The sequence below is a fragment of the Neodiprion lecontei genome, chromosome 6 (genome assembly GCF_021901455.1).
Source record: "Neodiprion lecontei isolate iyNeoLeco1 chromosome 6, iyNeoLeco1.1, whole genome shotgun sequence".
NCBI classification, from domain to species: domain Eukaryota; kingdom Metazoa; phylum Arthropoda; class Insecta; order Hymenoptera; family Diprionidae; genus Neodiprion; species Neodiprion lecontei.
The window spans coordinates 30,458,131-30,471,674 of NC_060265.1; the positions used below are offsets into that span (position 1 = coordinate 30,458,131).

Sequence of the window (13,544 nt, forward strand, 5' to 3'; positions counted from 1 at the left end):
GCTCGTGTGTTCGCGTCTCTGCGTTGTTTGCCTTTTATTTTTTATTTTTTCTTCCAACTTTCTCTATCTATCTCTGGTTTTTCGCTAATTTTCCTGCAACGCGCGCGGCCGTTTCAACTCGCGAAGAATTATAACGGTATAAGTAGAAACGGTTTGGAGAAGCTGCCACGGTCTCTATATCACAATTACAGTCTGCACTCGGACTCTGAGATTGCTGCCACCGATATTCGTTAGCCATAATTACTCGGTTGGGCCTGAAAAATATCTGCACGGACGTAAAGTGAAGGAGAAAAACTGCGGTTTTCCATTATTTTTCACTCGTTACGGCTTCAAGAACTCAAGACTTGTCAGCTATCGTTGTAAAAATAATATAGTTTTTTTAATTCCCATCACCCTAATTTCCTGAAATTTATTTCTGATGACTATAGAAAACGAAATATTTAGCAGATTCGAGATTATCAACGGACTTAATTACATTCGGTTAAGAAAAAAAAAAAAAAAAATCCAGATTCTGTAGTTGTTAATTTAGTCTTTGGGAGATCCAAGCCCTCTGTTTTGATTTTAAGTTCACATTTGAACGTAGTAATTGAATGGTTTTTTTTTTTGCTACCCTACGACAAATCTCATTCTCAAAACGGCAAAATTGATTTATCTCGATATTTACCTTTTAAAACGAACGAATTTATTTGCTTAAATTGACGAGATGATTGTATAAACATAACGATCTGTTAAAATTGCTGAAAAAGTGACCGTTGTACATTGTTTTTCATCAGCTAATCAGTCGATGCAATTTCATCGAAACGATAATCATTGTATTTATCGTCCTTCGATTCGCCCAAAAAAAAAAAAAAAATATTACAACAAAATCGAATCACTGTAACAGCCAACGATATCACTCTGGAATAATATTTGCGTAATCAACCTCATCATTTTCGAAGAATATACGCACATGGTATGAGCCGCAGGTGAAACGAATCAGACGGGCCCGAAATTTGAACATTCCAACAGCGAGAGAGTCCAGAGCGTTTTAACGAATTCTCTTGCCAGCCCTATCCACGCACCCCTTGAAAGTGTAAATTAACGCGTGAACAATATTTACACCTAGACTCACCTTCCGAATACCCGTTCAAACAATTTCACTTAAAAACAAAGCCACGCGTTCTGTTAGCACTGGGAATACGCACCCTCCCACTTTCCGTAACACACATCGACTCTCGCTCCACGATCGTGTTGGCACACGGGGCTTGGCTGATGGTTGCTCGTCACTTCCGAGTAAGTACACAATCAGTGCAATTGTGTGCCAAGCCTCACGCGCGCAGCTCGCAACGTGGATGAAACAGACGCGATTCCGTTTACGGAAATGCTTAGCCGTGTGCAGGCGAAGGTGAAGGTGGAAGACAAAGGGGAAGATTGACTCAACGATTGTTTTGCGTCTTTTTTTTCGTTTCCTTTTTGCGTGCAGAGGATTCGTCGATCGGAGGTAGTTGCATTTTGAAGCAGCTGTTCCACCGGATTACTCGGTTCGTGAGTTTTAACCCGTGATCAACTTTCATGAGTGGATCTGACGACGACGTAATCGCGAGCGGGAACGGTCAGTGTCCTCGATTACATCGGCGCTCTTGGTACTACCGCCACCTACTAGATTCCGACGCGAGGGCTGATCGTAAAACGAAACGTTCTCCATCAGCGCTAAGACCGTGGCTCTTAATAAGATCTTCTTCGAAGATACGATACGGGCCCAAGCTGCAGCCGATATCGACTTTCAGAATTGTGGAAGGGATGCTGCGCCGCTCCAAAGCTCAAAGCACCGGCCGAACGAGGTGGAGATTTTAATGCCACACGGTCCCGATGCTCGACGTCTCGAGATTTTCAAGCACGGTGCTGCTTTTTTTCAGAACTTCGTTGTTTTTTCTTCTTTAACGTTTCGATACATTGGGGTTGGATGTGGACGGAGGGTAGTAGGAAGAGGAAGATAAGCACGTGGAAACGTAAATGGCAACGGTGGTCTGTTGAATAATCCACGAATTCCTGTTACAGAAATGAGAAATCAGAGGCGAGTGTATCCGCAGTAGTACGAGTATGTATACCGCGGCAGAAACATAGAGGAGAAAGTAATAACCCGACCGAGTGAAATTATGGTAGCTATAACATGACGACGTACTGCAATCCGTCAAATTAAGCTCTCGGTAAAAAGATCGTTGAGAAAAGTACGAAGGTACGAAGAAGAGTCGAAAAATATATGAGACCATTCCCAAAGAGGTACAGCTTCGGGGGCTGTGAATGTCGATGAAGTAGAAAACGAGTTTAAAGAGTCCGACGGTGTAACAGCTTCGTTTCCATTCGGTATCACTTTTCGATATATCATAAGACAAGGTGTTGGGCTCCCCGTTTTAAAAACGTGAAAAATCCCATATCCGAACGTCATTACTTCTCAATTGCGGGAGTTTCCACGACGATCGCAAATCCTCCACTCACAGGAAAGCGACCACGACGATTTGGTCGCGGCGAGCGAAGAGGTCCCTGGACAAAAGTAAGACGAGGGTGAGATTTTCGCGGAAGCAGCACGAGCAGCGGGCAGGAAGAGGGTGTCTAGGGAGGCGTCGCGACGCACGTTGTCATCTCCATATGCCGCCGCCGTGCCGTTGGACGCAGCTCGTTGGTTCTCGGTTGACTTTGTGCCTCCGTTTATTAAATTCATTTATCAAGTCGCATAAAATCAGGGTAGTGTGTACGCGTTGTGGCCCACCTCCGGGTCTCTAATTGGACGCGCTAAATATATAAATATAATTCCGACCCCCGGGTGCGAATATCTCGTCGTGAGAGCCTGGTTGGGAGCCACGTCGGGTGAAGCTATTACCAGCCAACGTGTGCGGGTGTGTCTGCCTCTGTGTTTGTCCGCGCACGTTGCACGTTATCTGCGAGTTGCGACCGAAGTTGCCTTTCGCTCGTATGCATGAGCGCCGGGGGTGAACGAGGTGGGGAAATAAGAGGAGAGAGAAAGAAAAAAGAAAGGTGAAAATAAAATTGTGAAAAAGGAGGATCATGAGCCGCGCATCGCGCTCGAGATCCTCCGTGCATAAGCAGCCTTCGTAGTGTGGGTGTAACGTACGCGATCACCTTGAGACTGAATGAAAATATTCTTCAGGAAGGGTGATGTGGCGTCGTGGTTGAAAACCACCTGCACCCTGTAACGCAGCGACGTCGAGACGTCGCGCATCTTTTCACTGCACCTGGGGGAATGTTATCAAATACCTCTTCTAAGCCCAGCGATATACAACGGAGGCTGCAAGTATTAAAAGCTGCGCAATGCGCATGCATATTTTTACCCCCGAGTAGAAGAAAGGAAATTTGAGCTTTACTCATTTTGACAGTCCATCAAACCTCGTTTGCCGTACCGATGAGATGCACCGTAACGTCATGGAGGCTACGACGATGTGGAAAGAATTTTTCCCTCTATATTCTTGGTACATTGCATATGCATGCACATGTAGGTACATGTATACGGATCGAGCTTACATCGCGTCTTGTACTCGGTGGAAAAAAACCACCATGACCTCCGAACAGGAAATTTTTTCAGCCTGAACAATATCACGCACACTCCGTCATTTTTGTTCACGTTTCAATTCGGCAGTCGAGTTACAAGAACGTCATTAGGAGTATCCGAGGAACCTTAAAAACCTCTCGACACAGATTTCGCGTACAAATGCAACGCGGGTTACGTGTAATTGGGAGTGGCGCACGCTCGCATTTCCCCTAAATTACACCCCGCATGGGCGACACGTGTCGAGGTCGAACTCGCAACGTCGTCAGCTCCCTCGGCCAACGGGGTGAAATCCATAGACACGGCGACAACGAGGCCTGTGGGACGGCACTCTCCTTCTCAAAGGGCAGAAAAAGTTCTCGGTAAAAAAAAATAACGGAGCAGCAATAACCGCCACGAGAAACGAACAATAATCATTTGACTACGAGAGAATTGAGGGCGCGTCAAGGGAACGTCTCCGAACGCCGGTATATTTATTGCGTCGACAGACAATTCCGAACACGTATTTATTTGTTTATATATTTGTTCATCCATGTTTCAGGATGCAGCTGCACGTCGCGACGCGATACGCGACAGAATAAAAGCTGCAAGTATCCAGCGCACGCGTGTGCAGCAGCTCACAGTTTACACGTGTGATTCACGAGCGGAGACGCTTATGTGAACACTGGGCTCGGCGCTTCTGTTAATGCTAGAACCGTAATTCAGGATACCGCTGTGCCTGGGTCAAGCCGATGATGTACGAGTCTCAAAAATTTACACGGTACATGAAATTACAGCGCTCCGTGTATACGCGGGCCTTATACATGCGGCGTGTAAATATAATGGCGAAAAGGGAACTTATGACGTACAGAGTTATTTGTAACAATCTATTCTAAACCGTGAAAAATTACACTTCATTGTCATTGAGGAGAGAAAAGGTGCTATGTGTTCAAATTAAATGAAAACAGTCCGAGCGTGAGGAAGATGACAAACAAAAAGCCTCTCTCGAGCTGGCGGGAATTTCTCAGCTTTCCTAATACTCGTTTTTCAATTTTTTTTTTCAACCACATTTGCCTGGAGTTTTATGGAAAATAATTTATTTTTAGATGAAAATGACGTTGATGCGAAAAGGCTAAAATCGGTAATGTATGTCGGCTGCAATCCGTAATGCGCAGAAGTATAAAGTCAATATTTTTTTATCTCGGCGTCGTTTCGGCAGCGTAACCACCTGCAGGCAGGGTTAAGGAAGGTCTTATCACGTATTCGCGATAGGTACCGTAATACCCGCACCGTCGAAGGCAGTCAGGGGTTCTCAGCCGCGTTACATGCATCATAAATAATTCAGACTGACGTGAGAGCAATGCGAGCATTGCGGGCCGTTCGGGTTCCAAAGCGGGTAAAGGAAATCTGAAAATCCTGAGGGAGAGATTATAATAATCCCGCAGCGTATGCCCTACGGGCACGTGATCCAGCGCATGCGGGAGGCGCGGCGTTTTTTTTTTAAATCTAGGCCGCAAGCGCAGCGCTAAATAAAAAATCACATCGCCGATCTCGGGCAGAAGGGATCGTAAAAAACTGGGGGGAACGATTGGCGGAATACGGGAATGCTTGCCTGCGTGCGTGTGTAAAGGTGCAGACGCGTCTAATCACGCGCCTCTGTGTGAGGCGGCAGATATTACACGTGGCGGAACGTGGCCGTATAACCGCGGAAGCGGGAGGAAGAGGCGGAGGGAGAAACGAAGGCGGCGGTTCAATGATATGACGACAAACGGGGAGATACGGATCGGCCGGGCAGAAGGAAATCGAGGCACAATTGCCTTGCCCTAAATTAGGGTCTGTATAGTCGAAGCTTCTTCATAGGCGAAGTTGCCTCGTAGTTTTGAATTGAACCCTTTTTATTTGGGTGAAGGATAGAGGTTGAGGTTTTCTTGAATAAAAAAACTCTCGCGTTTGAGCCATCGAATTATGAATGTTTATTGGCTCTTGTGGGAAAAGCCTTGCGGCATAAAAACCCACGAAGTATGAACGTGTATTTTGTAAACGTATAAAAGTATGTGTCGATTGTGTATATGAATGTGTATATGCCGATTACAGCCCGTTTGGCTCGCGCCACCGCGATCTCGAGTTCGTTTCGTATTGTGATTTTTGTTTTATTCGATTCGATCGAATTTCGTATGATTTGCGTGTATGGGCACTCGGTCCCGTGTAGAATGAGAGACACTCGGGCCGTACTCATCTACCTTACTCCGTAGAGCGAACGTGTATGAATGATTGGTGTTGGTAGTACACCAAGAGCGCTCGGGCTCGTTGTATGATGGAAGGGTGCAAGACCCTTGGTATGCGTGTATGGGCACTCGGTCCCGTGTAGAATGAGAGACACTCGGGCCGTACTCATCTACCTTACTCCGAGGAGCGAACGATACGAGAGGATATTTGGGCCTCTCGTCTTTTGGTTGTGTTACGAGAGAACGCACGGCGTCACTCACGATCGTCACTAGACGGACGACTTAACTCGACTGTTTTAAAAAAATGCGTGATGCGCGCTCGCCTCCTCATCTACGCGAGATTTGGCATCCCTGCGGAGACGAATCGTTCGAGCGCGGCTCGCACTCGAGATTGCAATGACACGGGCACAAAACGACGCTCAGGCACTGAACACCCTCCCCCCGTTGGGAGTGCTAACGAACAAAATTATGCAAATAGTAGTACATGTCATTAACCTTATTATAACTGATCCTTTTACAGCGATTACCTTAAGTCTAAAGTTGATATTTTATGCATAGAGTAAATAATTAATTGGAATATGACCTTGAAGAAATATCCTTGGCTTACATCTACATAGTATATTGACTGAATCTTGCGTAAGTATGAATCGAAAACTCGAATTTGAAAAATTAGAAAGAATCAATTGTAAATTTCAACTGAGAAGAGTTCGAAAATTATCGTTTTCGTTGAATTCTCCCGATAATCTCAAGCGCTTATGGGCAAAGCGCAAATCGATCTCGTGTTGCGTTTGTAGAGTCCTCGAGTCGTTTTTACGGTGACCACCCTGACTACGCCATCGTCTCCAGGATGTAGTTCCACCACTCGACCCAGTCGCCACTGCATACATGGTTGGTTCTTGTCAATCAATAGGACTACCGTGTCCAGCGCGATATTTTTGGTCGGATTTATCCATTTCTGTCTCTTTTGTAACTCGCTCAAATATTCGAGTTGCCACCGGCGCCAGAATTCTTGTCGTGTCTTAGTGATTAGTTGCCACGAGGATATTCGGTTGTCTGGAACAAGCGAAAGATCATTTTCCGGCAGCATTGTGAGCGGTCTTCCAACAAGAAAGTGCGCGGGGGTTAAAGCAATTGGATCGTTTGGATCTGTGGAAATAGGGCACAATGGGCGCGAATTGAGAATGCCCTCAATCTCGATTGCTAGAGTAGTCAATTCTTCGTACGTAAACAAAAAATCGCACATGACGCGTTTAAGATGGTGTTTACACGACTTTACAGCCGCCTCCCATATACCCCCGAAATGAGGTGAGAGGGGCGGATTGAAATGCCACTCAATTTTTCTGGTCGACGTAAATTCGTACAGTTGAGAACGGAAGTCTTCGGACTCTCTGACAGCGTAAAATTCACGAAGTTGACTGTTCGCGCCGACGAAATTCGTCCCATTGTCCGAATAGATATGGCCCGGAATGCCCCGACGACTGACGAATCGTCGTAAAGCCGCTATGAACGCGTCTGTTGACAGATCGCTTGCGATCTCGATATGAATAGCTTTAGTCGACATGCAAATAAATACGCAGCCGTAGACTTTAATGCTGCTCCGATTCCGATGTTTCTTTTCTTTTGCGAGTATCGGACCGAAATAATCTACTCCCGTGTGGTAGAACGGCGGTGCATTGTCTACTCTAGATTTTGGCAAATCGGCCATCTTGTACGTCTCTGGTTTAGCCCGAAACCGGATGCATCGCACGCAACGTCGCACGACTTTACGTATTTGATTTCTGCCGTCTAGTATCCAGAATCTTTGCCGGATACTATATAATGTCGATTGGATCCCAGTGTGAAAGAATTTTTCGTGCGTGTGACGAATCAAAAGGTCGGTTACGTGATGTCGCGACGGAAGAAGGATCGGATTTCTTTGATCGAGCGAGATATCGGCCTTATTTATACGACCACCGACGCGAATCAAGCCTCTCTCGTCGACTCGCGGATTCAGAGATCCGAGTTTTGCGCATTTCACCCTTTCTTCGGATAAAAGACGATCGATTTCGTCTTGAAAGTGCGCTTGTTGGATTAATCGAATAACGCGATACTCTGCCTCCTCAATTTCCTTGATTGTTAAAGCGCCCTTGACATTATTGTTGGGTGAGAAACGTAAGCAGTACGCGACGACACGAATCAATCGTGTGTATGACGAGAAATTTTTGAAAATTTCTTCCGATTGCGATTGCGAGAACATGCACAATGATTTTTTAATCCCCGGTAAATCCTTCTGAGGCGTTACCGCGACTTGCGGCCAAACGGATTCGGGCTGAGTTAGCCACGCAGGCCCCCGAAGCCACGAGTCGTTATTTAAAAATTCCCGTGGAAATTGACCTCGCGATAACGCGTCTGCCGGATTCTGATCAGTCCGGATGTGCCGCCACTCCGCGTCTTTACTGACTTCCTGTATCTCTGCGACGCGATGTGCCTCAAACACCTTTAGGACGCTCGGATGTTTGTTTAGCCATTGTAAAACTATTGTCGAGTCTGACCAGAAAATTGTCTTGTCCACGCGAAAGCTCGTTACCTCGAGGACTTCGCGATATAAGCGAGCAAGTGTCAAAGCGCCGCAGAGTTCGAGTCGAGGGATGGTTTGATCTTTTAGCGGAGCCACCCGTCCCTTTGAACAGAAAAGTCTTACGCGAATTTCGCCGTCCTGCTCGCAAGAGCGCACGTATATACAAGCTCCGTAACCCGTCTGACTCGCGTCGCAAAATCCGTGAATCTGGATATCGATTGGGTTATTTGTCGAAACGTATCGGTCAATCTTTAAATTGTTGATTAATGACAGTTGTTCCGCGAACGATCGCCATGCGGAATCTAACGCGCTGGGTACGGACTCGTCCCATGTAGTTTTTGCTTTCCAGCATCGTTGCATAATCACTTTCGAGGTGAGAATCACCGGACCGAGTAAACCGAGGGGGTCGAAAATTTTCGCGATTTCTGATAAGATATATCGTTTTGTGACCTTCTCGGAGGGCTCGATACGTTTCACCGTATAAAGGAAGTCGTCATTCCGCGCGTTCCATGATATACCGAGTGTTTTGTGCACAGGATTTTCGTCTGTCAGAAAATCGATATCTGCGGTTTTTTTGCTCAAATTATTTAGGGCCTGCGGGTGATTTGACGCCCATTGTCGAATGTCGAATCCGCCACGCTTCAATATTTCGATCACTTCGTCCCGAATTTGTACGATTTCCTCAAAGGTGTTTGCCCCTGATAACAAATCGTCGACGTATAAGTCGCGCGTTAAAACCTCGGCCCCCTTAGGATAATCCGCGCTCTCATCGCTTGCAAGTTTTTGTACGGTTCGTATCGCAAGAAACGGAGCCGACGACACGCCGAACGTTACGGTGTTTAGTTCGAATACGCGAATTCTTTCCTGTTGGAGCCAGAAAACTCGTTGGTACCGACGATCGCTGGGGGCGATCCAAATTTGTCGGTACATTTTCGCGATGTCCGCGGTAATCACAAATTTATAACTGCGAAATCGTAAAAGATGCTCGATTAGTTTCAATTGAATAGTCGGGCCGACCATCAGCGTATCGTTAAGCGACACTCCCATGCTTGTTTTGGCGGACGCATCGAAGACAACTCGGGTCTTCGTCGTAGCGCTTGTCGCCTTTATGACCACGTGGTGTGGGAGATAATAACCGGGTAGCGATTCGTCGACAACGAGTGACATATGGCCTAGTTCTATGTACTCATTCATAACGCGATGATATTCCGCTTTAAGGACCGGGTCCGCGTTAAGCCTTTTTTGCAAGCCAGCAAATCGTCGCAAAGCCATAGATCGCGAATCACCGAGGTCTCGATCGGCGCTGCGGAACGGCAGACGAACGACGTACCGTCCCGACGGTTCGCGAGTGACGTTTCGAATGAAATGAGTTTCGCAGCTTGTATTTTCTGATAATTTTCTTTGACCAGCGTTTGCATCATCGAGCAACCAGAATTTTTCGATTGTTTCCTTTAATTCGGTTAGTTGGCACGACGTTCGTTTCCCGACCGTCGTGTTTGATTTTCCGCCGGCAACGGCCCAGCCGAGCTGAGTTTTCTGTAAGACGAGATCGCAGCCGTCGCGGGACAAATCACATTGTCCGATCGATAATAATGACAACGTTGTCCCTGACCCGATGAGGATGTCGATCCTTCCAGGCAAATGGAATTGCGGATCGGCCAATTTTACATTCCGCGGTAAGTCGATTGATTCGCGAGGAAAGATTTCGTTCGGTACGTTATCAGCTATTTTCGGTATGACCAGAAACGTGAGAGTTTTGTTGAAATTATCGTGTATCGAATAAAATGTACATTCGACCGCGCCTTTAGAAATTGTATTTGCGTCGTCGATCATTCCTACCGCGATCGTGCACGCGCGTATCGGTAGTTTCAATTCTCTCACAAGATCCTCCGTGATAAAATGCGCTGTCGCACAAGTGTCTAACAAAGCGCGACGTTTTAGGTATTGACCGCGTGAGTCTTTGACGCGTATTTGAGCGCTCAGCATTAACTGCGACTGTAACGCCCTTGACGTGAAGCTGTATGTAATCATTTTGCTACATGTTAAATTTACCTTTGTTGTCGACTTAGGTGTATCCGATGGTATCGTTTCTTGGGTCGCATGGGTGGATGCAGCAGGAGATTCGTTGTGCAAAAGAGTGTGGTGAAACCTGGAGCAGTTTTTGCAATGCGTCGAAGTGCATTTGCCGCGGTGCGAGCGCAGGCAATTTTTGCAGAGCGATGAACTCTTGACGAAATTCCACCGTTGATGAACCGTCATTTTTTGAAATTCGCGACACTGGTATATGGGATGACTCTCCCGTTTGCACACTACGCACTTTGCTGACGTGCCTATCGCTAACGTACGCGCGCCATTTTCTCCGCGTCGTGTCTTGATTCCGCTTTGATCTTTATAATTCGGAAGCAGTCGTTTGTAATTGGTCTCTGTTTTGGAACGCGATACATCTTGTTCGAGCGTATATAAACGAAACGCGGTCTCGGAGACGAATTTGTAAATTTGCTCGAGCGTTGGCGAGGTGTCGAGATTGAGCGTCTCTTCCCACTTCACCCGAATATTGTTGGGTAACGCGCGCTCGATTATCCGGACTAATAAGTGTTCATCTGGTATCACGTCCAATGACGCGAGCATGTTCACGTGTTGGCGCATGTCGTCGACGAGTCGCGCTAAATCTTTATGTGTCGCCTTTTTTACCGCGGGCAACTCGAGGATCGCGTCGAGATGTTTTACTATCAAAATTCGAGTCTTGTCATACGAATCTAGAAGTAACTTCCATGCCGTCCCGTAATTTTCTTCGCTCACGTTGTAAATGAGAATTTTATTTAACGCGTCACCCTCTAGGCAATTTTTTAGATACAAGAATTTTTGTAATTTCGTTATGTCTTCGCGAGAGTCGATCATTGTCAAAAATGTATTTTTAAACGATAGCCACTTTTCGATGTTGCCGTCGAACCTTGGGAGGTCGGCGACCGGCAATTTAAGTCGACGCGTGCCGTCGATCGGCAGCGACGTCACGTTTGCTACACCGGGATGTTGTGGTGCTGTCGATGATAAATCTGTCTCGATTTTAGTTATGATCGCGTAGAATCGATCTTGCAACTCGTCGAAGTCATCGACGTTGTCACCGTCTCCGTCGGTTAATAATGCGAGTTCATCGTGTAATTCCTCGTATGTTCGAAATTGTTCTTTTACACGATCCGCCCGCATTTTTATGTTCGCGGGTTCAAAATCCGCGTCCTCCGTGAGTCGCTTAAGTTTGGTAATGTTCGCCTTTAAAGTCGCACGCTTTTGATTAATAAACTTTACGCGGGCAGCCATTTTACTGAGCTTGTGCGTACAAATATTTGAGATCTTCGAGAAAAAACAGGATACGACGTCTATGCGTTCGATGTCGAAGCTGGACTGATTTTCAAGGGTCGGCTCTAAGCCTCTCCCCGTGCAGCGCGTATCTTTTCGAAAACGCGCGCGAACTCGTCCGTCTTTCACCGTATAAGATCAAGAGAGCGAGCGCGGCCCGCGTCAAGTGTAAACAAACCTCCCCGTGCGACGGTTATCTTTCAACGCCTAGATATCGAGACTCTCATAACAGAAAACGAGACCTATGTTTTATACACGTGATCGTCGGATATATGCATGCTACGTTCTTCACACAAAGCGTGCGTTGGACCGAAATGTGTTTTCGACTACGTCGAACGTTATGAACTATAGAAAGACGTATAACGCCAGAGAAAGTGTATAATACGATATTAAGAATCTTGTACCGTTTGTGTACTTATCTTTTTGTAGATGATGATCGTTTTCCATCGATGGCGAACTGGGGGGTGACGAGTTTGGAGACGATGGCTGGCTAGTCGAAGAGTGGCACGATTTATTGAATACGATGCACGTTTGCACCTTTTTCTTCTTGTCCTCTATGCGGGCGTGTGTTCGTATCCCGATTCTGACACCAAATTTGTATAGTCGAAGCTTCTTCATAGGCGAAGTTGCCTCGTAGTTTTGAATTGAACCCTTTTTATTTGGGTGAAGGATAGAGGTTGAGGTTTTCTTGAATAAAAAAACTCTCGCGTTTGAGCCATCGAATTATGAATGTTTATTGGCTCTTGTGGGAAAAGCCTTGCGGCATAAAAACCCACGAAGTATGAACGTGTATTTTGTAAACGTATAAAAGTATGTGTCGATTGTGTATATGAATGTGTATATGCCGATTACAGCCCGTTTGGCTCGCGCCACCGCGATCTCGAGTTCGTTTCGTATTGTGATTTTTGTTTTATTCGATTCGATCGAATTTCGTATGATTTGCGTGTATGGGCACTCGGTCCCGTGTAGAATGAGAGACACTCGGGCCGTACTCATCTACCTTACTCCGTAGAGCGAACGTGTATGAATGATTGGTGTTGGTAGTACACCAAGAGCGCTCGGGCTCGTTGTATGATGGAAGGGTGCAAGACCCTTGGTATGCGTGTATGGGCACTCGGTCCCGTGTAGAATGAGAGACACTCGGGCCGTACTCATCTACCTTACTCCGAGGAGCGAACGATACGAGAGGATATTTGGGCCTCTCGTCTTTTGGTTGTGTTACGAGAGAACGCACGGCGTCACTCACGATCGTCACTAGACGGACGACTTAACTCGACTGTTTTAAAAAAATGCGTGATGCGCGCTCGCCTCCTCATCTACGCGAGATTTGGCATCCCTGCGGAGACGAATCGTTCGAGCGCGGCTCGCACTCGAGATTGCAATGACACGGGCACAAAACGACGCTCAGGCACTGAACAGGGTCTGTCCGCGAGACGTGTCCGGGCTTCGCCGGGTATTAAAGGGGAATAAATTGTTGCGAGCGCCACGCGCGTACGGAGAGAAGAGAAAAAACTTTTACCTCGGTTTCTCGTTTCTCTATTATTATTACCCACTCTACGTATGCATATATATATATATAGACCCTACTGAATATTCGGTATACTTGTTACTCTTACCTTATTTGCACTGCGATACATTTCCGATCGGTTGAAAAGTATCGAGGGCAAGGTACAAGGGAGAAACATCCCGCGCCCCGAAGGTATTGTTCAAAACTACGGAATGTATATTCAGATCTCTTCAATTTTAAATCAGGGGGGACGTCGCGGAAACCTATTATCCGTTTTTATTCCCCAAAGGTCCGCCGACCATATTTCGTAACAGATCTACGTTTTTCATTGTTCAAGAAACAAGGACTCGTAAAATCCCAATTCAGACTTGAATGATATTA

At 46.4% G+C, this 13,544-nt stretch overlaps 2 protein-coding genes across 5 annotated transcripts in view; both read right to left on the reverse strand.

Annotated features, from left to right (window-relative positions):
• Window positions 1–13,544, reverse strand: part of LOC107224420 (nucleolysin TIAR) — a 310,510-nt gene that overhangs the window by 137,765 nt on the left and 159,201 nt on the right. The window lies entirely within an intron of this gene.
• Window positions 5,362–13,019, reverse strand: LOC124295183. Its single transcript, XM_046744108.1, has 2 exons — window positions 10,355–13,019; window positions 5,362–6,798 (listed from the first exon to the last, which is right to left on the reverse strand). The coding sequence occupies exons 1-2, from the start codon at window positions 11,615–11,617 to the stop codon at window positions 6,772–6,774; spliced, it is 1,290 nt and encodes a 429-aa protein (XP_046600064.1). The 5' UTR covers window positions 11,618–13,019; the 3' UTR covers window positions 5,362–6,771.

What these genes read in the sequence shown, in the direction of transcription:
- LOC124295183 (XM_046744108.1), bottom strand. Translation starts at nt 11,617, where the DNA reads ATGGCTGCCCGCGTAAAGTTTATTAATCAAAAGCGTGCGACTTTAAAG. An exon ending in CACCTAAGTCGACAACAAAG is followed by an intron (nt 6,799 to 10,354) that starts GTAAATTTAACA and finishes CGCTTGTTCCAG; the next exon opens with ACAACCGAATATCCTCGTGG.